At 37.9% G+C, this 26,677-nt stretch overlaps 1 protein-coding gene across 1 annotated transcript in view; it reads right to left on the reverse strand.

Moving 5' to 3' along the window:
• Positions 1–721: 721 nt before the first annotated feature.
• Positions 722–26,677, reverse strand: part of ZNF217 (zinc finger protein 217) — a 31,576-nt gene continuing 5,620 nt past the window's right edge. Inside the window, exons 2-6 of the mRNA XM_090065283.1 lie at positions 14,323–16,102; positions 11,967–12,092; positions 9,387–10,970; positions 5,812–5,940; positions 722–4,457 (exon numbers count right to left, since the gene is read on the reverse strand). Of these exons, the coding sequence (XP_089921409.1) occupies positions 5,831–5,940; positions 9,387–10,970; positions 11,967–12,092; positions 14,323–15,727 (3,225 nt within the window). The 5' untranslated portion in view covers positions 15,728–16,102 and the 3' untranslated portion in view covers positions 722–4,457; positions 5,812–5,830. The remainder of the gene's footprint in view (positions 4,458–5,811; positions 5,941–9,386; positions 10,971–11,966; positions 12,093–14,322; positions 16,103–26,677) is intronic.

The following is a 26,677-nucleotide window of genomic DNA, read 5'->3' on the forward strand; positions in this document are numbered from 1 at the left end:
CATGAATTCTTATTTTGCACTGAGGGGGTGGAGAACTAGTCAAAATTAATATTCTTATTTTCTCTCTAGATCGAAAGAGACTCCATAGAGAACAATAAAGTCATCCCAGACTTACTTAAGTACGAAAGCAAAGATTTGCAAACTGGAACCCATTCCTATTTTGGCCTTTATGTGTATGGCCTTGCTCAGAACCTGTAACCTCTAGTTCTCTTACCGCCTCTGCATTCAGCATGAGGTTACTGCTGTCTTACTCAATGCATTTTCCATAACTTAGATTTCAGGAACGGTGTAATTTACTTAAGAAGTAAACACTTCGTTATTCGAGGGAGAGAGGAGCGTTACATATTCTGATGCAACATAATCCAGTGCCAATCCAAAGGCTGACAGATAGGAATTTCTCCCCCGTGAGAATATATTACTTTGAAAGACTTTTTTCCAATATAAAAATGAAGGAAATATTTAAACCATTTTTTCTGAACTGAAAATGAGAAAATGGAATATATAAAATTTGTTTCATCATTTCAAGAGAGTTAGGTTTTGGGTTTTTTGTTTTTAAAATTTTAGAAGTGTAAAGACAAGCCAAAGCAAACCCCCAAACTTTGTTTCGAGGATTCCTCCCCTTCCCCCCCCCCACAAGATTGAATAAGCAGAAAGTTAACTTTGAAAATTAAAAGATTAAAAATGGGGAAAGGAAAAAAAGAGACATCCTGAGAATTTGGGGCTTAGTACATTATTTTCTGACCAAAAAATCAAATAATATAAATACATTTGTAATAAATTTCATATATGAATATGTAATAAATTTCAAGTAAAGCTGGTTGTAAAATGTACAGATATACAATAGCAAGCGACAGGGATCTAAACCCATTAAAAGGGTTTTGGAAATTTGTTTCCTAAACCCCTACCTTCTCCTTGGGATTTGGTAATGGCTCTCATTGGATCTGCAGCCCAGAACTATTTCCTGAGGGTAGATACCCATGAACCCTCTTTCCAGAAAAGACAAGACACTGGAGGAAGAGAGTGGTGATCCCCCATTACATGAATAAATCACGCCGTCACCCGGAATGGACGACACCTGGATTCAGTTGCTTGTCTGCCTGCCCGATTCATCTTCCTGGGGAGTGCCCTAATCATCAGGCTAGTGTTGTATTAACACAATTATACAGTTTCTGAGCTAATGTACAGGGTCTTTCTGTAAGACACTCATACCATATAAAGTTGTTTGTTTGGGATTTATTGAGTTTAGCTCTTAAAAAGCAAAGACTATTCTCTCATACCTTCTTTCCCCGCCAGACACGTAATGGGCATGTGGTAGGTATGGAACAATGGCTATATCAATGGTTCCCTTGGTCATGATTAAGTGCCCATTCTTCATGCAAGTTAATTGTCCTTTAAGGTCACAATTAGGGCCTTCATAGGGCACAAGTGTTTCTTAGACCATGCACGTATCCTCCAAGTGAACTCTGAGTATGACAAGTCCCCACTTGATATTCTTCATGTACCACTATCAGTCCAAATGAATGACATTTTGGTGGGATAATCACTGGAAATGAGTCCTTTGCGTTTGTTATTACTTACTAGGCTTTGGATTGCACAGAAAAGTAGTGTAGCCTTCTGCAAAATGAAAGGCCTGGAAGAGCACCAAAAATACTTGTTTTTAAGCTCTTGGCTTCTCTTTTAAAGGATGAAATAGTCTTCGACAGAAAGGTGTTTTCAAGTGGGGTTTCTGCCCACCCCAGCCCAATTTTCAGAAGTTCTAAGCCCCCACGTCACTCCTTGCCACTTGGTAGAGTTACGAGCAATAGACTTTTTCTAAGCACATCAAAGTTCAAGTTGCACTGGAAGGCATTTGGCTGGCACAAATAAAACTTTCAAGAAGCCCCTTTGTACAAAGTAAATTCAGATAAACAAGAGATCTGCCTTCTCTTCCCCCACATCAAGATGAATACTCTACACAGCATGCAAGTCAAGGAAAGGGTATCAAGAAGCAACAGCTGATGGGGAAAGCAGAGGTTGGTTTGTAACATATCTTCCTGAATGATAGAAGAATATTTTCTTCAAAATGCTTTTAAAAAGTTTTACTGGGAACAGTACAAAGTTTGAGGGTGTTCTGTATATAGTTTATCTTTGATCCAAAATGACATCCAGACAATTATTTTGAAGTTTTAAACAAGAGACAAGAAAGCCAGATTTGCAAAACACCAAATCTATATTTACATCCACATGTAATAACATAGTCAACTGAAGTGAAATACATCATAAATTAAATGAGTAATGTGTGTCTACTGCTTGACAACTTAAGGTTTCAACAATTAAAACAAAATGGAATGAAATAAATACATATAAAAAAAATCAACAACTTGTACCTCTATATATGCACTGTTATCTCCAAAGAAACATACAAAACCAGTAGTATCCCAATAGTTAATACTGATGGGCAAAAGTCTACTTTGAACTACAGGGCTGCAATTTCCATGATATGGAAAAGTCTTGATGGTATGTTGTTCTCCAATCTGTTCCCAAGAGGTCTGACAAAAGGCCAGAAAACTTCAGGAAATAAAATTGTACCAGCAAGAAACAAGATTCTTTAAAAGTTTTGCGATTAGGTTTTACATTACTGCAGCCCTGTGCACGTCTTATCATATACCCCAGTAAGATGTATAGACGATAGTTACAGCATGCATTTTATAAGACTCATTGAAAGATCAGACAGAAAAAAATAGATTAACCATTTTCCAAGTGAGTTTATCTTCAAAAAAATAGGCTATAAAAGTGCAAAACTAGGGGGAAAAAATCTAGATTATGTACATATGGCTCAGCTTATGAACAGGAAAAAAGGTAAATAGTGTACAATTTCCTGATACACAGCACTTCATTACATTGCCAGTTTACAGAGACATTAAAATTAGGTCCCATTTAAATTACAGGAACTAAGACATACAACTAGAATGTCTCAAGTTGCATAATGGAAACACAAATTTCTGGGGTTGCTATTTTACATTTGCTATTTGAGGAAAAGAGCAAAATGAACAGTGCAAAATATTTTTTAAACTTTTTTTTTTTTTTTTTACTAAAATATACAGAAGTCAGAACTGGGTACAGAAGGAGCAAGTCTTTAACTGGAAGCTTTATGAAAAGCAATAAAGAACATAATGTCAAAATATTCATTTCAGCTTTACTGGCTAGTAACTGGCCATCCTCCCTTTAAAAATGTAAATTGCATGTGCATTAGAGGAAAAAAAAAACAAAAATAAAAAACGTGTTGCCTTCACAAAAAGGAGAATAATTCCCCCCCATCAACAGACTATTCCTTAGTAAAATTTCAAACATCTCAGAGTTTGGGACTCGGATGTAAGCAACAGATACTAAGAACCTTCCAAACACAGTCAAACAGGCCATAGCATAAGCTATCTCCCTTTAAAAAAAAAAAAGAAAAAGAAAAGAAAAGGTGGAGGTGACAGCAGCTGTAGATCCTACCTGAAAGACTGTATTATTTGTTATTTTCTAGTCTGGACAAAAGGTGCAAAGATTCCCGCTCCCCCTCCCCCCCCACCCCTCCCTTCCACTCCCAAATGAAAGTGTATTGAGTTTGGTAAAAAAAACAACAACAAAAACAAAACAAGAAAAAAAATCCAACATCGGAATTATTCAGTGTGACATTTCCTATTTTTCATGCGAGTCCTATGTACATTCGGCTAAAAGTCTGTCTGTTGTTGGAGATGTTCATCTAAGAGGCTCTCGACCAATATCAGCAAGCTTCATGCAAGGAGAGGATTCTGCCTGTATTCCAAGAACACTATGAAAGGGCCTGACAAAGTGACAGATACTGCTTCTCCCTTGCTATTACAGATAACATGTTGAAATTATCAATAACGGAAGCAAATTTTGCTTCTAGATTAAGGTCCTAGCATAGGCAAGGAGCACAGCAGAAAGTCAGCACCTTAGTTAGGATGTTCGGAATTTGAGATCATATAATTCATTTGGAAGCTGTTTAAAAACTAACATAGTTTAACAGAACACACACAATATGAGACACTGCAACCTTTAGGGGAAAAAAAAGGAGCAGTATTTAAACCAACAGGATTTCAACTTGGGTATTTACAAACTTTACCTGAGGTGCAAGGATTATATATTTTTCAAAGAGGATCTCTTTTCAGCAGCTCAAGTATGTAAAAATATAAATTCCTACCTAATATTTGGTCAATTAATTCTAAAGAAAAATATTACTCAAGGTTAACATTGAAATATACATTCTCCACACTTCATAATCCAATTGTTCAGACTACAATTTTTATGGCTATTTGGTACAAATGTTAACAGAACCAATATTATAAAACTGTAGTGTTTTTATATACAGTACAATCACAGCTTAGTTCAGTAGCTTTCACCATTCATTTTTCTCAAGGGATGGAACTGCAAATTATAACTCCACAGAATATGTATTTGAGTCCTCAGACCTAGAACAAACCAAAAATAGTTGTGGCATAAACTGTAATACAATTAAATATATTTAACACTTTTCCTCAGCTGCTTTATTTTAAATGTAAAATATAAGCTACTGTATATACACAAATTAATGTGATAGCATGCTAAGTACATGCTATTTATTTGGTAATTTAATTATGACCGGCTATTTAAGTCAGCTTTCAAAAACGGCCAAGCTACCAACAGGAAACAGCTAGACAACATGAAAAATACTGAAATGAGGCAAAATGCTCAGACAAGAAATAAAAGTTACGGTAAAATAATTTTATACACTGTTCATAAAGAACAGTGCTTTTTACGAGTGGGCTTTCAGCACTCTCACTCTCTCGTGGAAAACCATATGTAAATACTGTGCACAGAATTAGATTTTGCAACATTCAAATAAGAATTTACTTCAAATTAGAGAGAATTCCTGAAAGGAAAAAAACGCATTAGAAACTAGAGAAAAATGGAGTTTTAAATCAGGATTTTAAACACTCGCATTCGAAGTTTACAGACTTTGCTAGAGTTTATTCCCACATCCCCATGTGAGAGAAAAATAAAGTACTAAATCAGCCCTATACCGCAGATTGAATGTTGAAGTAAAGTAAACTATGGAAACTGACTGAGGCTACATGAGAACCTCAAAATTCAGAGTTACAGTTTACTGACCTGACTAACCCTTGGCCTGGCTTGGTTAACCACATTTATTATTTGCTTATGTAACAAGCACATATGGTACATGAAGGGTAAATGTCAGGGAGCTGACGATCAAGGAGCATTTCCCGAGAAGTGCTATACATTTCGCTGTGCAATGGTCTTGTCAGAGAAATAAAGTTCCATTGCCTGAGAATTTCCAAGTCACTTAGTATTAACAAAAAAAAATAAAAGACAGTCCACTGAATAATCCTGTGTCTAGAGAGGACTCACTGACATGATTCTTTAAAGATTAAGACCAGTAAGTAAATCCTAGAACATCTCTTCCCATTTATAACTGTCATTCCTTTTTTTTTTTTTTAAACTTGCGTTCAAGGGAAAGATTTCTTTTCGAGACCAAACCATTTTAAGATTGTAACCTTTTCTTCTAACAAGAAAATATATAAGCAGCTAACACTTCCATCTAAACAAGGTCCTCCATCTTTGCTATCAGTTACGTAGCATACAAGCCACTTGAGCTTTTCGGAATAATTCTAACGCTCAAAAGAAAGCTAGATCGTCTCAACTTCTCACTGATGTAACTCAAACACTTGCACAACCTCATTGTTGCATGTACCAACAGATTTGATGCTAGATTTGAAAAGCAGCAACAGTTAAAGTAAAATCTAGTTACTCAAAAGGATTTCTTACCTTCTCACAAAGCAAACAATCAAGTTTTCTTGTCATTTGGTCGGAAGTGTGCATTGCCAATAAGACTCTCATAATTTCGTTTCTGTAGCATGCTGTTTGATAGGTGCTGGTACGCTACTGGCCTTCTTCCTGAAAAAGTAAAAGTTACGAAACATTAACAAGGTTCACTGGAAATAAGCCTAATCATACATTTGATTCCAGGCTCTTTACTTGTCTAGTGATCCCAAAGTGTTGCACATAAACCATCTACGCTGCTTACTCACCGCTGCTGAAACTCATGCAGTTGACAAAGCAATCCACCCCTGTACAGGACAACAGGACTTTAGACACTAAAGAATAAGCCTGATCATTTTTAGCATTCATGGCAAAAACAAGTAGAATAAAGACTCTACTGGCCTTTTGTTTTCCTCAGACAGACCCAGAGGTTTTTTTGGCACAAGATTCTCACATCAGTTAAAAAGAAAAACAACAAAAACCCAAAATAAACCTGTAAGGAAACAGCTGCTATCCACGTTGCCATAAACGCAGCACTCTTTCACTGGGCCTATACAGAATTTTTGACCTCAAAACATTAAAGGCAATCCTTCCATTTGCAATACTATTTGAGCAACAGCATGCGGAGTCTGCCAACACTTCTGCATGCTTATACACGATCTTCAAACAGAAATTTGATAATACAGCAAAGATAAAGGTGGTTTGTCAAATCAGGGTTTCATATCCTTACAGTAGTAAATAACGGGATACTTTCTGCTATTTATCTACTAAGCCTTAACTTATGCTGTTGATGGACAATTTTTGTTTGGCAATTTCCTAGGCAGCAAGCAAAGCAGTGTTGTGTGTGTTTAGTTATAGGAAAGAGTCACTAAGACAAGGACAAATCCAAAAAGACTAGGAAGATCAACAAACACTACTACATGAATGGAAAGCTCAACTGCCATCTCACAAAAATCTTAGAAGGGGATGTGTGGGGACAGGGGGTGGAGGAGGGAAATGGAGACGGGGAAGTAAGGTTTAATTAAATTATAATGGCAAAATTAAATTAATACTTCAACAGAATCTACAAGATCACTGGAGTGTGTCATGAGCAATTGTCTTTAATTTGCAGTCTCTGCCAGATCAATCAGTCAACAGGTTAGCCTTGATAGTGTTGCCACCGCAAAAAGGAGAACTAATTTGAAAATAACACAAACTGAGTGGTTTCAGAATGTTTCTGTCTCTTCAGGGCAACACAAACTGGCACAGCTTATGAGCAATAATGGAAGGCATCAGGGTTTAATCAAGTTTGCCAAGTGGAACATATTCTCATGACAACCTGATCCAGCATTTAACATGCAACATAACATGTTCATAAGACCTAAATAATGTTGCCACAAGGCAACACAGGCCATAAAAGGAATTTTAACATCATGTTTTAAAGTACACAAGGAACATCATCAGGAAGAAATAAAAAAAGACATGCAGAGAGCCGTTTATGTTACTTTCTAAAATATATTCCTTAAAAGCTGCAACTCCTAGAGCAAATCATAAGCAGATTTATATATTTATTTTCAGCAAAGGAGAGAAAAAATGTTTAGAGCCTTTCACCTTCTTTCAGCCCCATTAAGACGCATCAAAGCACAATATGGCTGTCTCCTCTCTCTTGGGCACATTTACACATGTTCAGGAGAGGAGGGTGGCACTAATTAGAGGAGCTTTCAGAGCCACCCTAATGAAAGCACTGCAGCATCTCGTGTATCAGGTGTCCCTGTGCCTCAAAATGCTGGCAAGGGCACTCAAACTATACCTCATTCAATGAGCTTTAGTTCAAGCGCCCCTGCTGCCATTCTGAAGCACAGGGACGCTGCTACGCAAGATGTGGGAGGCTGCTGGAGCTCAGTAATTGCCATGTTTCAGCTGCCTCTTAAATCACTGTAATTACAGTGCATCAGAGCAGCCTCTGTGCTCACATACAGGAACCCCTTAACTCCTCCCCTGCACCAAGCTCAAAATTGACAAATCCATTTAGATTTTCTTGCTGGAATGGCATTCATGAATAGCAACTGAAACTTTGAACAAAGAACAAAGAAGAAAGTTTTCAAAAGCGTATCTTTGTTATTTATAATGTCATGTCAGTTGCACTGGCCTACAAAGTCTACATTTGGTTTTCACCAAAGTACTTATAACTAAAATATCTATTTAGGGAAGGGAGAAACAGTGCCTTGAAAACACAGGAACTACAGAGTAATGGTCTTTAAAAATATTCTCAGCTGCAAGCTGCAGATTTTAAAAAGAGCCCACAGGTGCCCAATGACTACAACTGCATGTGAATCTCAAGTCCAACCCTGGTGACCCATGCTAATATATAGACAATACTCCCTACATAACTAGGAAGAGACTATTTTCTACCCTTCACGCAACTAAATGCAAAATATACCCCCAACTTCCCATATTCCTGTAAAACCACAGTCAAGACTTTGGTTTTAGATACCCTGTTAATCTGGAAGGGTAGGGACGAGAAAGAAAAAGATGATGACATAGTATATACACAAGCAACCATTAAACTTCTTCATCATCTAAATCTAGTATTTTCATCCACACACTTACTATTATTTCAATACTAGCTAGAAATAACAATGTTTTAAGAGTACTTGAGCACATATATCTATTTGCCATTGGTCTAAACATATATTAAAGTGGTTTAGTGGATTATGGAACATAGTGAATATTTCTGTGAAAATTATTCAGATGTCTAAAATGTTTTTTTAAAGGGTCCCAAGTAAAAGTAATTGACCCATCTTCTCAGCGTTATCTCCATCTTTGGGATTTAACTCTGGGAAAACAAAGAGAAAGTGACCAAATACTACACTTCAGCTCCTTAATGTCTCTAAGAAAGCACACAAGCATACAAAAACAAAAAAAATGGAAAAAAAATCACAATTAATATACCGACTAAAAAAGTATGTTCTGCATCAGTTTTATGAGACTCAGTTTATGTTGTGTGGTTCCCCTGCTCACTTTGTTGCATGTCCTGCCATTCAACATTTTTTTGCAAATGGTATCCATGGTTAGCATTTAGCATTATCACTGTTATGAAAAACTATGGAAATACATGTTAATTTAGCTCACTACCCTATATGCTCTAAGTATTAACAATAATGCACTTAACTAAAAAAAACCCCCAAAACACACAGATTTGCAATAGCCCTTAGTAACAGAGGCCCACATCCATATAAAGGTACCTAAACACTAATTCTCATTGAAAATCAATGGGTGTTGGGCACTATATGCCTTTAAAAGGCTGGGTCTTTCTTAATTTATGCAGTCCTAACAAATTTGCTGCAGTAATTAGCAGGGTTCTAAAGGCAACTTAGTTTCTAAGCAAGTTTTGCTTAACATTTAATACTTCCTGTGACTCTAAGTTAGTAATAAACAAATGAGGAGGAGGAAAAGAAGAGATGAGAAACTCCAGGTTGCATCACTAATATTTGCTGGTGCGATGCACGTCATATTATTAGAATCGTTTAACTTAAAAGTAGGAAAAAAAACTTATATTTTTAGTGCCACATTACTATTTGAGATAAATGAAAATACAGTACCTTCTACTGAAGAGCTAGTTGCTTGGCCATTGCTAGGTCCACAAAAACTGTAAAGTGATGCAGGACTATATGGCTCATAGGGTTTTAGAACAGTCAGTACATTAGGAGACTCAACTTCATCTGAGTTCAGAAGCCCTTGTTTGGTTGGCAAAACAGGGGATGCAGGTTTGGTGTGAGAGCATTCCTGAGGTAACATATTTGCATATCTGTTTGCAACACGAAATCGGTTCATTCCATATCTTCTGTAATTGGCCATTGCAGAGTCATTGTGTTCAATACCCAACAGATTAGGTTTTGCTCTTTTAGAAGATGGCTCTCCATATTCTAAGTTTATGTTACCTGCTGATCTATTACAGAGATAATCCCTTCCTCGATGACTGGGCCAGGCAGATTCGCTAAGGGGACAGTCAAGCGAGCCATTGACACTGCTGCTTACAGGTTGAGAGGCTGAGATACTTGGAGCTTTTACTCTCAGTTCAGGCCTTTTCATCCTGTCCACTGCAGAAGAGATACTAGGATTTGAGTGCATTTCCTGCTGTGGCGGTCTAAAGCTACTCGCCTGAGCTCCAATATTATTCTGTGGTTTATAAGCCTTCAAGTTACTTGGAGCAGAACTGCTGGAGTCAGTCGATGGAAACACAGGGACTTTGCTCTGTAGACAGGGACACTGTTTAGCCTTTCCTGTTTGCAACAATTTTGGCTGAGTAGATAGGGAAGCCTTCCTTTTACTAGAATTAAATGACAGGGGAAGCACATCTTTACCAAGAAGGGCTGGAGGGCACCCAGTACGTCTGGCTCTGGCCACAGCCTTATTTCTGTAACCATTTTTGTTAACAGCATCAGGATTGTACTTGTGCATCAGCCTCTGGTGCATCATTAAGACCTCTGGATAAAAAGTTCGGTAAGTACAAAATGGACAGGTGCTGGTTGCTAACAAGCCTCTAGTTGAGATCACTGAACATTCTTGTGAAGTCCCAAGAGATAAATTTAATGGCTTTTCTTGAGAGTCCACTGTATGTTTATATTTGCAGTTTTCTGTGTTTCCTTGTATTTCATCCGTGTTATTTCCATTCTTTAAAGCACAAACGTACTGGACATCATCTTCTGATGCCTCAGGAGTCTCTTTCCCTCTTTTATAAAGATTATTTGTCTGGGACTCCACTGCTTTGTTCTCTGCTTTTATCTTTTCCAGAGAAGGACTGGACGCATTCTCATTCATTTGATTTGAGCTATTACAATTTGCACCTTTGTTTGATTCCTGAGTATCATTTTTCATGGTCAAACGGACTGTACTGCCCAGTACACTCTGAAAGGAAGCAATCCCTTTGTGTTGCTTTACAGATGGGCAGCCTTCAGCATCTTTGGCACCATCGATATACCTTTTCAAATTTTTGGTTTCTTGAGCACCATCAGCAGCCAGCAAAAGATCTGTCTCCTGACTTTGTAATGAAACTTTGCTATCATTTTTCACATCTGTTGCAATATCAGCCTGCTTGTCCTTGTGATGCCTCTCTAAATGATACCTTAATGAAGTTTTCTGGGCTGCTGCATACTCACAAAATTCACATTTGTATGGTTTCTCACCTGAAACATAGGTTGTGTCAGAATAAGTGTGATGCACAGCAATTCAAAAACATCATCATGATTTTTCTGGTGGTTTGCTTATAAAGAATTCCCAGAAGTAAAGAGATAAGCAGGCTTTTATTTTTTCCCTTTCCAAAACACACACTATTTATGCAGGCCACAAATCCGTGTCCCTCCCCCAAAGCAACTGCAGCTAACAAAAAAATAACTAGTGTGTGATTTATCCTGGCTGGGACTACATTTTTTTCCAAACATGTTCATGCATTGTAAAGATGGCAGTTTGCAAATAAGACTGGGGAACATCTCCAAACCAGCAACCTGTGATTCTCGACTATGCCAACGACATATATTGTTCAAAAGCTGTGAATGGCTTTAAAAATCATGCTAATACTAGAACCAGTTGAGAATAAAGAAGAACAACTGAAGTCCATTAAAAGCATTCTCGGACAGGAAGGCAGACCAACATGGCTACAACCTATATTCCTAAGGACATGGGCAGACAAAGTTCTTTGGGTAAATCCAATAGAATTTTTCCAACTATTTGAGTTGGTTTAATGAAAAAATATCAGTTTTACCCAAAGAATCTTGATTAGAAGAGATTTTTAAAAGGGAACAAGTATGGAGAAGATACAGAAAGTAAATAAGTCTATTAAAATAGCAGTTTCTTCCATGCAGTTAGCAAATGTACTTTTTACCACCGTATCTGGAAGTCACCCATTCTTGGTTGTTAATACAGCATTAAAACCAGACAGAGCAACAAGCAGGATATAATTCTGAATCAGTGTCCTAGAAGTATCACACCCAGCTTACTAAAAGCAGTATTAAGAGTGTGACATTTCTGCTTTTTGCATTTCCATCATAGGACTAGAGATATTTTATATCTTAAAATTAGCATTCTATCAGCAACGAAGATATTTATTCTTACTCAGAAGCAAATTATTTCCCCTGGTTTCAGTTAAGAAGATACCGTCCCCCCCAAAGAGTAATCTCTTTTACCTGTATGAGTTCGGAGATGAATATTGAGGTAATAATTTGAGCGGAAATATTTTCCACAATAGCTGCATTCTCTGGAGGCTCCAAGGTTTTTAACTTTTGTTCTTTCCAAGACATCTTCATTCTTATCTGTAGGGGTGGAGGAAAAACAACTATATTATGAGACGAAAAATAAAAGTTTGGAGTTTGGGGATTTTATCCCCCAGCAATAAAAGTTTCTCAGTTAAAATCATTTTTTTAAAATGTCCTTAGCTGCCATCAACTCACTGGAGAGGCCTTCAAGCATCTTGGTTGTGCAGTACTCTACAGGCCAGCTCTTGGACTATTGAGAGTTTCTAATTGCATGCAAAATACTTTGTAGTTTGAAACTATGGTTAAACCAGGGGGATGAGACATTAGATGTCAAACCAGGCCTTTAAAATTGAAAGAACAAATACAATTCATTACTTTTAATCACCTGGGCAAATCTCCAATTTGCTATCCCTCAAAATATCCAACACGGGCACATAAAGGTGTTATTTGATACAGAAATTTAAAACACAAAGATACAAAACCACAGACTTAAAATGCAAGAAGAATTTAATTTGCACTGGCCAATGGAATTTGGTGCCTGAAGGGGAACAGTTTCAACAAGTTAGAGCAAAGCCTTGATAGTTTTCCAGCAGAATTATTAATACTGAAATGGATATCTGGCAAACCTGAGGGGGTGGGGGCGGGGTGTGCTTCAGAGAATAATCAACATGTTTTCAAGGAACAAAATTCACAGTTGGGGCGGGGAGAGGACAGGGGATGGACACACTTGGCTGATGTTAAACTAATCCCAATAGTCACCGCTAGAGGGTAGCAAGTCCAGCATAATATCAAACAAGAAAGGTGGAAAAAAGGGAGTTTTAAACATGAACACTGTGGTCAACTGAATATTACTTTTTTTGGCAGGTTATATGAAGAACACTAAAAGCAAAATTACGTAAGTGCAACCACTCAGGTCAGAAGTGACTAAAAAGTAATAGGGGGATCAGAGAAGGAATGCTTTCAGAAATGAATGGTTTTACTTGCACAGCCAGCTGCTCTCTCAACACAAAAAAGATTGTTTTGAATGGTTCTCAAAAAAATGTAGATGGCTGAGCTGGAAAGCTGTTTGTTTGTTTGTTAGCTTTTAAGATTTGACACACCCCGTGGAGAGTCCTGCAATAGCAGTTTTCAGCTTGCCTCTATGGATATGCCACCCTCTGCATGACTCAGCACTTCCTGATAAAAACTGTTTTAATGCAGGAAGTACTGAGAAGTACATTTAACATTAGGTAAATAATCTTTTTAATATCATCAGACTCTCAGCTGCCAAACAAAAGGGCTACATAGAACTAGAAATGGAAAAACACAAGCGTGTGCGCCAGGACATTCTGTACACTGTGACTTTTCTTGAGGTTATGCAAATATCCTGTCCTTAAATGCACACACATAAAGTATGTCACAAATTAAACGTACAAGGCTAGTTCAAAATATCATCTCTGGTATCCTGCCTTACCTTAGTTCCCCAATAAGTGTGAGTTGTAGAAAGTTTATAAACTTTTTTTAATATTCTGCATGTTCCTACCCAACAGCAATTAAGTTCTTAATTCAGACTGATGCCATTTATGAAGCAAGGAAACGTTACTCTTTTCTCCCAAAAAGAATACACCTTTCAACAAAACCTCTCACACACACATTCAGGGTACATGCCAGCTGCCCATAACATTTTCCCTTAGCTTCAGCAATCTTAATGTTCAAGTTTTCAGAATTTGTATCATACAAGATGTGATACATGCAATAACACAAACCGAAAATGTCTTGAAATTATTAGAACTGAGAAGTGAAGAATTATCTGTATAGATACTGGAAGCACTTCTTTTCCTCTGCCTGGTTCCACAATAATGGCAAGAGACTAAACAAAAGCTAACCAAAACCCTGTAGACTTGCAATTTATAATGTTTCCGGTTTTTTTATTTTATTTTTTTTTTTATCTGCCCCCACCAATACAGACAGGCTCTGTATTGGACAATAGCAGCCATGCAATATCTCAGGAACAGTACACCCAGTTAAATTAAGGTTTCTTGGAAATAAAGCTAAGGAACCTAAGGTGACAGATTACGAAATTTTAGCTCCCAGTATGTATTTTGCCACTGTAAGCTTCTACGTTACTGCTTGCTTTAAAGCTCAGTGTTAAATAAAGCCCTGAGCCTCTTTTTTCCTAGTGACAATGTGAAGGGGAAGAAAGTTTACTGCTTTTCCTTGCTTTGTAAAAGTGTCAAACGCAAGAACACTGTACAAATAATTGTGCTATTTGACTGTAAAGTGGTAAGCAGTCAACTACACTGCTCACCTAAATGAAGAACCTCTGTAAGTCCATCTTCAGAGCCATCTTCAGAGCCTCCCTCTGTTCGCTCTACTGCTCCATTTTCATCCAAGGTTACAATCACGTCTGTACAGCATGTTCTAGAGGTGGCTGAAGTTTCTCCATCACTCCTCCTGTCTTTTTTATGTACTCTCGAATGCAGGACAAGTTGATGGTAGGTTCTAAAGGCTTTGCCGCACACTGAGCAGTGCGTTGGTTTATCTTTGTTTTGTGACAATTTAGACTCCACCTCCATAGAAGGCACTTCTCCACTGGGATGTTTCACTTTGTCTTGAGACACGATACCAGTTCCTGTATAACTGCTTTTATTTACCTTTGACTTCCCTGTAGTTTCTGTCTGGCTAACCTGGTTATTTTTATTTGCATTCCAAATTTCACCAGGTTCTTCTTTATCAGAAGATGAATCATCATTGTCAGTACTTCCTTCTTGCCCTGGTTCTTTAATCTGTCCATGGCCAACTGCAACTTTCCCTTTGGTGGCTAGCTGCCATGCTTGATATGTGTTGAATGGATCTAGCTCAGCTATCCATTTCACAGGTTTTTGCAATTTGCTGTTTTCTGAAGTCAAATTCGGCCTTAAGTCCAAAAACTGCAGAAACTGATCTCGTGAATACATTCCATCTTTACTGGCTCCATCAAGGACTTGTGGAGTATCACCATTGGACACAGATTCTTTGGTGTGCACTTTACTGTGCTCAATTAGAGTCTCTTTGTTGAGAAATAAGAAACCACAAACCATGCAGATTTTGTAAGGTGATATTACATTTTCAGTTGCATGCTCCTGCACCACCTCATTTATTGTTACTGGGCACTCAGAACCTTGCTGAAGCTTGTTTCTCGAACCAGGTTTACCAGTATGTGTTCTCATGTGATTTTTGAGAAACCAAGGCTCTTTAAATCTTCTGCCACATACATTACACCAATATGTGAAAGAGTCCTTATGTTTTTTCATATGGGTCTCAACATCAAAAGCCTCATCAAATGTTTGTCCACAAACTTCACAGCTAAATTCTTCATTATCCTTCTCACTGTTTGATGGAGGACAGTCTGCTCTCACTTGACATTTATCAAGATGGCTAAGATATTTTGCTTCCACACGCAGAACTGCTGGTTCACAAAGTGTAGGCCTATGCTGAGTTAAGACATGTTTACTAAGTTCTTCAGAGTGTTTAAAAGTCTGATCACAAAACATGCAATCCAAAGGCATGCATCCTTCAGCTTGCATTAGGAACTTTTCTTGCAAGCCTTTGTAAGAAATGGTGTTGGTTCCTTTTATTGGCATTGAAGCGTCGTTACTCTCCATCTGGGCACCAACAGTACTGGCTATACCATCCGGTCCCTCCATATATGCCAAAAGGGGCTGTGTTGGCATGTTTCTTGCGGTAGGTTCCCACTTACGCGTTTTAAAGTGAACTTCGTTCTTTTCAGGTTGTTCTCTAGTCAAAATAAGGGCACTTATGAGGTTATCAACCCGTATACACACAAATATGATGAACCTGGAGACTACTGCAGGAAGGTTTTCTTGCCACAGACAAAACAGGTTTTGTTTTAGCTGTATTCACACACCATAGAAGATGCATTCACTGGTTCTTTTGGTGATGGAATAAGATTTCTTCAATTACTTCTTCTGATGTTTTGCATTAAAAAGTGATCAGTTGCACTTATTTTTTCATATGCATGCTTCAAATAATTCTATAAAACTAGGCAGAGTCAAGAAGAGGCTCAACACCACAGTAGAGGTCAGTACCTACAGAAACAAAATGGCTACCATTAGATAAGGAAGGGAAACAAACTGGAAAAATATATTTGATTGCATCTTTCTTACCCTACCTGAAATAAGCATAATTTTGAGCACCTATTTAAAAGTCTAATAACCCATATTTTTCTTCCTACTTTTATATAAAGGTAGTTACATATAAGCAGTGTTTTAGCCTGCTATACAAAATAAAGGGTAAAATTTAAGTTTACACAAATCTACTAAATGAATCCAAATGCAAAATCAGTTTAAGTGATGTAATGTGCTCAGGGTGTTGCATGCTGAGGCTTTGAAAACAGACTTTCAGGAAAAACATGGGCATGGGCAGAGGATCAGGAAATGGGCAGGCAGAACAGTGGCAGATGGAGCAGAAAGCACAGGTGCTCTGGGAAGGGGAAAAGGAACAGAGTTGAACTTATGGGGGGCACATGGCTTACTTTGGGGCAAGTCTACCAAGAAGCTGCCCTAGCCCCCGTTTTATGCTGTATGAAAAATGAACCCCAATTCTCCCAAGCTTAGAGGACTTGAAACTATTTTCACATTACTGGCAGATAGGAAAATATCAGGGCAAATCCTTTTCATTAAAGGAGTCTCACTCATGCCATTATTCCAAACTTCTGACACACTTTAGAGCTGACATGTTTTAAGACTTTCACTGTTGCAAAAATACTAAGAGCTGTAGCAAAAATAAGATTAGGTAATTTATCTGCAAAGAAAGAAATATTTAACAGCTACATTATTTTTAAGCCTCATTTTGCATATATTTTAGGTTACAAAAGAAATCATGTTTAAACCCTCCCAAACAAATGCTTATGAATTTTTAAACTGTTAAAGATTGACAATAAATATGGTTTGGTAGCGTTGGAGTGATGTAGCTGTGACGGTCCAAAAACAAGGATTTTTGAAGGTAAAGCTTTTCACTGGACCAACTGCATGGTTAGGATGGTTTTAATCCAAGTTGCAAAGGTTGCATGAGACTTGAAAGAAAATCTAATGCAACAGATCTATAGATTACTGTAGATTTGTGGACCCATTCTCAGTTTAAGTTAGTTATTAACAGCAATAAGCTACTACCCACTTTGGCAAATCAAAATAAGTTACAGTACATACTGAGTTAGAGGACACCAACTTACTGGAAAAACATCAAACATCCAGGTATACATAACCCTTTCTAGTTTTTAAAATATTATTTTCATCAGGTTTTTCTAGTACATGAGCCGCATCTTCCGTCAGAATCTGCCTTGTATATCTTTTTTCATTTGGATTAACCATTGAAATTTCACAAGTTTATATATCCAAAAATTAAGCAAAGGATTCAGACAGCTCAAATAAGTATGCTTTTAAAGACATTCTATTTGGGCATGACTGACGTACAGCAAGTCATGGACCAAAACCTCCCATATTGAAGTGTGAAGCACACCTGAAGTACTCTTTTTTCAAAGAATGACTCTTAAATGTGTTGAAAATGTATTTACTTAGGAAAAAAAACAAACCACCCATGGCCAGGCTAAACCCACCCTAAATTCACCCTTCATTTTACATCAGAGAAGAAACTTTCTGCTTAATTAAACATGCCCCCTCATATAACATACCCCAGAATACATTATGCATCTTGTTTCTGAAAAATTGATGGGGGGAAAAATCCAGAGTTATAGCTGTAGAGAGCAAGGACAGAGCCAGATCTTCTCCCTTTCCTAATTAACTAAAACTGAAAGTCTAGATGCTGAAAACTGGTCTCCATGTTTGGATCTATGATTCTGAAAAGAGCTAGAGTGTTTCCAAGTTTCTGAAACAGGAGGAGAGAGACCAGGAGCAGCTATCAGACATCAGAACTGCTCTAAGGAAGATTAGCAGAACATCAAGACCAGTATGAAGGAGAGATAATAGTTAACATGCCTAAACTGAAGAACAATGAGCCATTAAGTTCACTGCCTCCCTGAACTGCCCTAATGGTAATAGAACAGCTACTGTACTGTGGAGTCAGAATCAAACCAGGGTGTTTCTATCCCAAGTAGAAAAAAAATCAGTTATGTCACTTAATACACAAAGCCCAATTTTGGGGGGGCTGATTTTATAAAAAAAAAAAGGGATGTCCTGCATGAAAGAAACTTCTCAGTGGTAGCCAGCACTCAAAGTAACACGATCAGATAGAAATCAAGCACAAACAGTTATATCAAATCTATACCCAGAAAAAGGTTTTGATCTAGTTCAGCAAGGACACGGTGTTAAAGCCCATTCTAGTCAAGACAGTCACTGGGTAGTATCCTAGAACATTTTTCTCCATAGCATCATTTAGCAAAGACTTCTTAAGAATAAGTGTGTAAGAATCACCCTAAATTGCTGCCATGCAGTTACAAATGCTCCAAGTCAAACAGTCAATGCCAGAGGGGGGTAAGTTGCTATTTCACCTATAGGAAGTCCCAACAATTGTTTGAGGGGCTATGAAATGGCATCTAAATATTCAGTCTAATATTCAGCCAGCCTCTTTTCCGTGCATCAGCTAGCTGACATCAGAGCAAGTTTGAATTTTTTTCTTCCTTCAGGGTGTGACATAGCTGCTGAAATACCATTAGGAAGTACCAAGTAACAGATCAGCATTCCTAATTTTATCGTTTCATCTTCACCATACCCAAAGAAGCAACAATTCCATACCAAATTCCAGGAACTTACTCGGTCTTAAATTCCAGCTCAGGCAACTAGATTACCAAAAGCCCATTACAGATTGGAACCAGAGGAAGAGATTTTCCTAGATGCATACAAAATATGCATACAAAAGTTCACCCTCCTCCCAGAATTTCACGGACATGTGAAAACAAGTTTAATAGCACAGTTTGGTAAGTACTACAATTACAGTACAGTAGTAATGTTATATCAGAAGTTTAGATGTTTTAGTGGAATAAAAGACTGCTTTAGAGTTTACGCTTTTTGCAGGGATCTACCTAACTTGTGGTGAGGAAAAGAATTTTCGCAGCCTGGTCACAGGCTAAAGGGCTAATTGTGGTCTTTCCCTGGCAGTCCCACCCCTTGGCACCGATTTGCAGAGGTCTGGAGGGGGGGGGGGGAGGACAAGGGGGCTGGCATCATCTTATCTACTGGCTGCCCTTTATGCCACCCAGCACCTCCCCCACCACAGGCAGGCTATGAGGCCAGGCACAGCAGCGCTGAGGGCTTGCTGGCTTCCACTGGGGAGACTGCATTTTATTTTAATTCAAGTTTGGGAGGTTGGGTTGGTTGATTTCCTGGGAAACTTTGGCCAGTGCAATTTTTTGCAGAGATCACAGAGTCTGCCATTTTTCAGTTTCTGCAAAAACTGCAAAACCACATTTTAAGTAGGTCCTTAACTATTAGATCAAAACAAGACTTGCCTGAACGATTTGCTCCCCAAATCAACCTAATAACTCTGCTTGCACCTTCCACCTAATTATCAAGGTCTGGCCACTGTTGGATATGGGCTGCCCTTAATTTAAGCCCATCTGACAACTACTGTGAAAATACTTTGCCTTCAATCTCATTTCATAGCACATCTAAATCACGCAAGTTACTAGGTACTAATCTGTTTGTCCACCTGAAGTACCTGATGCAAGTAGTGAGGAGCAGCCAAAATGAAAAAAAAAAAAACAACAAAAAACCTTAAACAAATGAGAACCCATTATGCTCATTGCAACCGCATATACAAATATATACTGCTTCACCCTCTAGACTGTGATTGGCAAAGAACTAGAAAGAGTTTGGTTCTCAAATCCCACTACATTTCAACACAATCCAAAGCCCACGGTTCCTTTGATAATCTCGTTTTAATCTTCAAAGCTCTTTACATATTTAGGGCTAGATTTTAACCAGCGTTCAGCACCAAAGACCCACCATAATTCTGAAAGGGAGCTTCTATTTAGGGAACTCTTGCCCACTGCTAATTCTCGAAGCACTCCTGAAAGGGGACAATATTTCTGTTTCAGCGTCTGAAATATTTATCTGCAACAATGATCATTACTGCTGTGAGATGTGTTACTGAAGTACAAGTCTCACCTGGACATACGAGGCTTGAAAACTAAATTACGGACTGCCTTTGTAGCGAACATGTCACTGAGGTACAACTGAATTAGATTCAGAATGACACAAAGAGAGGCATAGTAATGCAAAAAGGAAGGGGGGGGGAAAAAGAGTTAATAGCTGACCTACAAAGACAATGGAACTGGTACAGTAGATTTAATCCCCCCCCACCAAACAGAAAGCCCTGTGGAGCAGGGTGTGTCCCTTATGAATGGAAGACACCTAAATCTAGTGTGGACTGCTGAAAACCAAGTATTAACATACTAGGACTAGAGAGCATGTTATGGGTACGTATCCAAATTCAAAATCACAGCACCAGTTTCTTATTAAGTAAAAGACCTCCCCCCTCTCTAACACCACACACACAAACCATTGTTAGAGAAACTAGTTTTCAAAACAAAACATTATTTGACTGCAATAATTATACCGAAGTGGCACTTCTATATGCAGCTATGTCCTGGAAACATTCCAAATACCATCTGCTTTAGTTATGCAATTACCACCTTTTTAATCCTATGATCGCTGCAGAGATGAAGCTGAGTGGGATCTAACTTGGCTCAATCAACCAAACACGATACTTTAAACTGTAAAACTGTCCCTGCTTTGCTCTAAGTCACAGGGAAACAGGTTAATCAAGGCAGAATTGGTCTTGCAGAAACTTTAATTTTCAGAGGGCACAGAAGCCAAGAGACAGAGTTTGACCCTCAGATCCTAAAATGACTTTATAAAACTGGCAATTAGCCTATTTTTACTTGTCAGCCGAACAAGTGAGATCTGAAGTCAGCAAGGAACAAAAAACAGAATGAATTAAGAACCCTTCTTCCAGAATGGAAGACTTCATTGATACAGAGTACTGATCACACAGAAATAGCCTTTTCTCCATCAGAATTAAACACCGAATTGCTAGGTCCTACTCATCAGGTTGAAACACCATGGGGGGGGGGGGAAGAGAGGGCTTTAATCATAAGCCATAAAATCCTAATGTGGACAGTTTGTAGTCTTGTGTTAGCTAATCAAGGTAGCTACCAGGTTCCCCCTCAATGAGTGTTACAAACTGCCCTAGTCACCTGAGGCTTTTATCACTTGCAACTAATATATGGCTTAAAAAGAAAAAGTAAATCCTTTTGTGATACCTTAAAGTTGAGAAACAAAAATGCTGATTCATTACATTCCTGTTACTTAGAACTCTGTGGACAACAGTGAAATTAGCATGGAATTGGCATCATTCTTGACCTTAGAATTTAGGAAAGCCATGAGCTGTGGTTTAGGTAAGCACTGAAGTTATTTCACACAAGAGGGCTTGTCTTTTGGCACAGGAAAGTGATACGCTACCATAGTCTCATCAGTATTTCCCCTGAACCTACAGACAATAGGCAAGGGCAGAGGTTTCCAAACCTTTTCTTATTGTGTACCCCCTTCCAGGTTTACCAGCTGTCCACATACCCCTACAAGCATACAATTTATATTTTAACTCTTTAAAATGCCAATTATTATCACTGTAATGATAATTGCATCTGCCATTACACAACTTCTCTAGAGGGTATATGTTGGAGATGTCTTGCATAATACCCCCAGTTTGGGAACCCTGGGCCAGAGGAAGAAATGACAACCTGGCTGCCTCAGCCAGAAGTCTCCAGAGTTGAGAGAAGAATGTTTCTGCTCCCAAAAGCGTAGGAGAGAGTGCTACATGGTTGACAGAGTAATTCAAGGCATCTGAATCAAAGGTGATCTCTCCTCCTTCGCAGAAGAATAATGGATGGGGAATCTGAGCTTCCAGACCTCCCTTCTTGCCAGCCTGTTCACTCTGGTAAATTCTTCAAGGTCTGGTTTAAGACCCAAGTGCTTCAGAGACTGATCTCCCCCAGCATCTCAACAAACAGTTCATAGAATTTTACTGTCCAAAAGCAGCAGCAAGCTACTCTAACCCGAGCAATGTTACCTTTATCCTTCCAATAAATCTAGAACTGGAGTTAACTAAACTTGTTTACAAAGCAGGCTATGTTTGCTTTAATGCAGCCTTAGACAAACAGGCCTACATGCTCATGATGCTCAGATTTTGTGGGTTGCGAGCACCTTAGAAACATCTATAAATAAAGGTTTTAAAAGGCTGAGACTACCAGTTTCATTTTAACTTGTTGCACAATTAAAAGCTGCTGCTCAACAAAGCATAAAACATACAAAACTTTAACAAAGTGCTAGTAAAGAGACTTAATTTCTTTTTATTAAGTTACACAACTGGACATCTCAAAGATGCCTTTGGAAGTGACCTACAGGTGTTAATTTTATTAGATGTATGCATTTATGGAAAACACTGAAATGGAGGAAATAAAATACTCTTCTCCAGGTTTGTCAATAAAATGTCTATCCTTTGACTTTTCTGTTAAAACGAACACCAGAGATTAACTGAAAAGAAGGAATGGCTATAGGCCACTACTAAAGGAACTATTAGCACATTTCTTTTTATGCTACACTAGTCCAGTTGACTATTACTTAACAAGTTCAATAAATTAAAGTAACAACTAATAGCCAACTAAAACTAGTTATGCTACAAGCACTGCAGCCATACAAGAACGGTTCTTGCAACAATGGAAAAAACAGACTATCCCAGTTTTCCTAGATTTTTTTTTTGAGAGAGAAAAGAACAATATGGTATTTCTGTACTCTAACAAGCTGCTTCAGGAACAGTTAACATTAACAGACACTTAAGAGCCAGATGCAAAGCTATTATGTCCTACATTTCTTTGACATGTAGAAGTTTGTTTGGCTCTCTTATTGTAGAGATATAAGGTTTTGAAAGTTCTCTGTAATCTAATGCCAGCATTGAACATGAACAAAAAAGCAACCAAAACACAGAACCTGTTAGTTCCTTCAGATTAACTACTTGCTTCATTTTACTACAAATCTACATGATTTAAGAAGCTCCTAAGCAAAGTTTTCATTTGTTTGTTTTCTGAAAAAGGCTGTGCTATCAATTTTGAATGTTATGTGGAAGTGCATCTCCCCATGCAACTTTTCATACTTTGTATATACCTCAAAACACACTAGCCATTTTTATCTTATTAAAAACAGCAGGTTCAATTTCTAACTTCTAATGTATGAATCCACAAATAGTCACCTTATTGCACCTCAAAGTTTATTTTTTCACAGTAAGTTCTTTAGGCTTCCAGTAACATCTACTGAACAAACAGCCCAATATCTTCACCTTTGATTTAATCAAGAGGCATTCTACTTTTCCAGTTATAACCTAAAGCTTTGTTTTGGTTGGCTATTTATACATTAAGAAGAAGATTCTATCTGTAGCTTACACATGCATACAGCTCGAGTTAAGTCAACGGAAATTACACCAATTTGGCCCAATGTATAAAGCACCTCACATAAAGAAAAATACAAGTAAAAATAACCACTATAACAAACCAGTGGTATCACTATATTAATAAACCATCTAAAAAAAACAAACCTACAGAGTCGTAGAGCAGCGTAAGGTCAATTACACCTCCCTTCACACAAACTCGAACATTCAAAGCCTATTTGATACAAATACTAATGCACTAGTTAGCACATTGCCTACCAAGCTGTTATGAAAGCTCCCATTGTGTTAAGCACTATATTCATTATCTCTCTCACTTATATTCCAATGAGTAAATTAAAAAGGAAGTGTTAGGTCTTCTACCTTTTCCAGGAATCATGTGTCTCATTGAGAGGGTCTATATATTCATTAATGCACAGTGCTTATTGCGTATATAGTTTAGTACTTGTATAATCAAGCACCAAATAAATGCGCAGTAACCAGAGTTACTACATAGCAGTACCGGTGAATGCCTTTTTAGTGACACTAATGCACAGTAGCATATCAGCACTATCCATGCTGTGACACACTACTGTACAGCATTATTAGGCTACTGCGCAGTTAGCATCTTGTGCGGACACGCACTAAGAACATTAGGCAGGTTCTAGCCATTAATGCTTAATTCCAAATGTGCTTTTGAATCCTGACTGCAAATGCACTTTGGTTTCAGCAACAGAAATCTGGGAGTGAAGAGGAACCTACACACCACACCCACTGCTCCACACCATGCAACTTTATTCTTATTTTTTCACTGATTCTGAATAGCATACTATCCTTTGATCATCCTGAGAATATGAAAGACAGCTACTATTTCAGGGACAAAGGTCATAACCCATATGACAGACAGATAACTTGACAACTGCACTGTGAATTAAGCTAAATGCTTGAATACTAACACATTCTGGTAGCTTAACAAGAAAGTGATTCTGCAGTAGTAGAAAACAATTTCTTTACTCCAACGTGATTAATTTTGACAAGTATTAGTTGAACCCAGTCATTTATCTGTACTGAAAGAGTTAGAAATGTTGACTTTCAATAGGAACAGTTAATATATTCTACCTTTCATATTGGAAAAAGGCCTATTCACACCCCCCCAACCCCTTTTTTCACAGAGATTTTAATACTCAATTTCTGAAACATTCTGCTTCTCACGTACATAGAATGAAAGGAAAATTATTCCACACGTGCAATTAATTTTTTTTTTTAAATTAAAGAACTTTTGACAGTATCACAGGTTGTGAGATAAGGACAAACACAAGCACTTTTAGAGGAAATGAAATTGCTTCAGCTGCAAGAGATCAAAACAAAAACAATCTTTAGGTTGAAAAGAGGATATAATGTAACACATGATCCCTTAATTCAAGTTCTCACTTTGAAATGCTACACAAGCAAGAGAGTTCAAGATAAACTACATATTTTGAAACTTTACAATTAATTGCCTACAAGGTGTCTTGGAAAAGTTAACATGGTTCTTTCAGGTATTAAAGGGGCACTTAACTGAAACTTTATGTTCTCCAACATGACACGGCTAGTATTACTGGATAGGAAAGCATCCTAAGACAGTATTAAGTTTGAAACATGGATCAAAGGGAACCTAAGTCCAGCTGACATCATGTGTTCCACAGAAAGTCACAGTTTCAGCCTCTGCTATTTAAACACTGCATAATACCACTGGAAATAATTGAAGCAATTAACTTTTCCTCCTTTTTATACTGGTGTTGCTTGGTTTATTACTGGATTAGATTAGCACACATGCAAGTCAAAGACATTTGCTACTCTGAAGCCATGCTCACTAATTCATCACAAGTGAAAAATAACCTAAAGTTAATAAGTAATATTATGAAAACTCCCCCCTCCATCCCTCCATTTTGGAAATATATGCGAATAGAAACAGAATATCCTCTCTCTCTAAAAGGAGATCTTCTTGTTGAATCTCTTTTCTTTAAGGCCCTATGTCTAAACATTTTGGCAGCTAATCAACAGAGCTCCTCCAGCAGACAATGCCATTCCTGTCCAACAAGATGCAGTTACTCTTGATAAAGTTCAATCATTAGAGACTGACATCATTTCACACAGGTTTTCCTTCTGAAAAGATCCCATAATGAATTTAACTGCTTATTACATGACATCTTGGATAAAGTGCTACACCCAAGTAGAACTTTTATACGTATTCTTCTGACAGCTAGCTTTTCCTTCTCTAAGTTTCAGGAAAAGGAATTGTATACGGTCCTTAGAAGAGACAGGTGACGATGGTTGCCTTGGTGAAATGAGGGACCTGTACTACACAATAGAAGGTGTAAATCTAATCTTTCAGAGGCAGCATTGGGTTATGACTCATTTTTCAATCTGGAGAAAACAAGTTTTCTCTAGAATGAATTTAAGAGCAGATGGATGTCTTTACTGGTTATCATGAAAATACCACATCTCTTTAGTCTTCCTCCCCAGAAAGAGTAAGAAAACTACAAATTTAGCAGAATAGGTTTAGAATAGGCTCCTTATTACTCAGGATGATGCCTTCTTTCCTACCAAGTATAGCCCTGATCTGCTGGGGGGGAGGAGTGGAAACTTAAATCCCTTTGGACTAAGTAGCTGAAGTAGTAGTAGGAACATCAGAAGTTACTCTTTGTAATCCTGCCACTTGAGATATTATATTTTGCTAATGGACAGCATAGGGCTTCTGTGCTCTTTAAGGTATTAATCTCACCAATGGAGCCCGTCTGATTGCAACTCAGACCGTTCCACTGATAAATCTGAGTACAAAGAGGCAGAATGCAAACTCAGCAAGAAACTTAGAACAGGCAGCACTTCTCACACCTCACCTGAATTTGATTTTCAAAATGCCCTCAATACTGATGACAAAGAATGATCCACAGTCACAGTATAAGACAGAAACAATTTCTTCCACATAATCCAACCAGTACTAGAGACCAAAAGAGACACTAACAAGAGAGCTAACAATATAAGCATACATTCTAGATGCCTTCTTTGTTCCACCCAGGAAGGAGATCTGACAGGAAACTGGTATCAATTTATACTGACTGAACTACTCTGAGAATGGACTATGTCAGTCCAGTGATGGATAATGGGTATATACAATTTAATAATGGTAACTGCCATTGTTTTTATAGTGTGAGATCCAAAGTAAATCTGTATGTGCGATTTCTCTCTCAAAA

The sequence above is a fragment of the Crocodylus siamensis genome, chromosome 10, assembly GCF_052110815.1.
Source record: "Crocodylus siamensis isolate JL-2025a chromosome 10, ASM5211081v1, whole genome shotgun sequence".
Classification (NCBI taxonomy): Eukaryota; Metazoa; Chordata; order Crocodylia; family Crocodylidae; genus Crocodylus; species Crocodylus siamensis.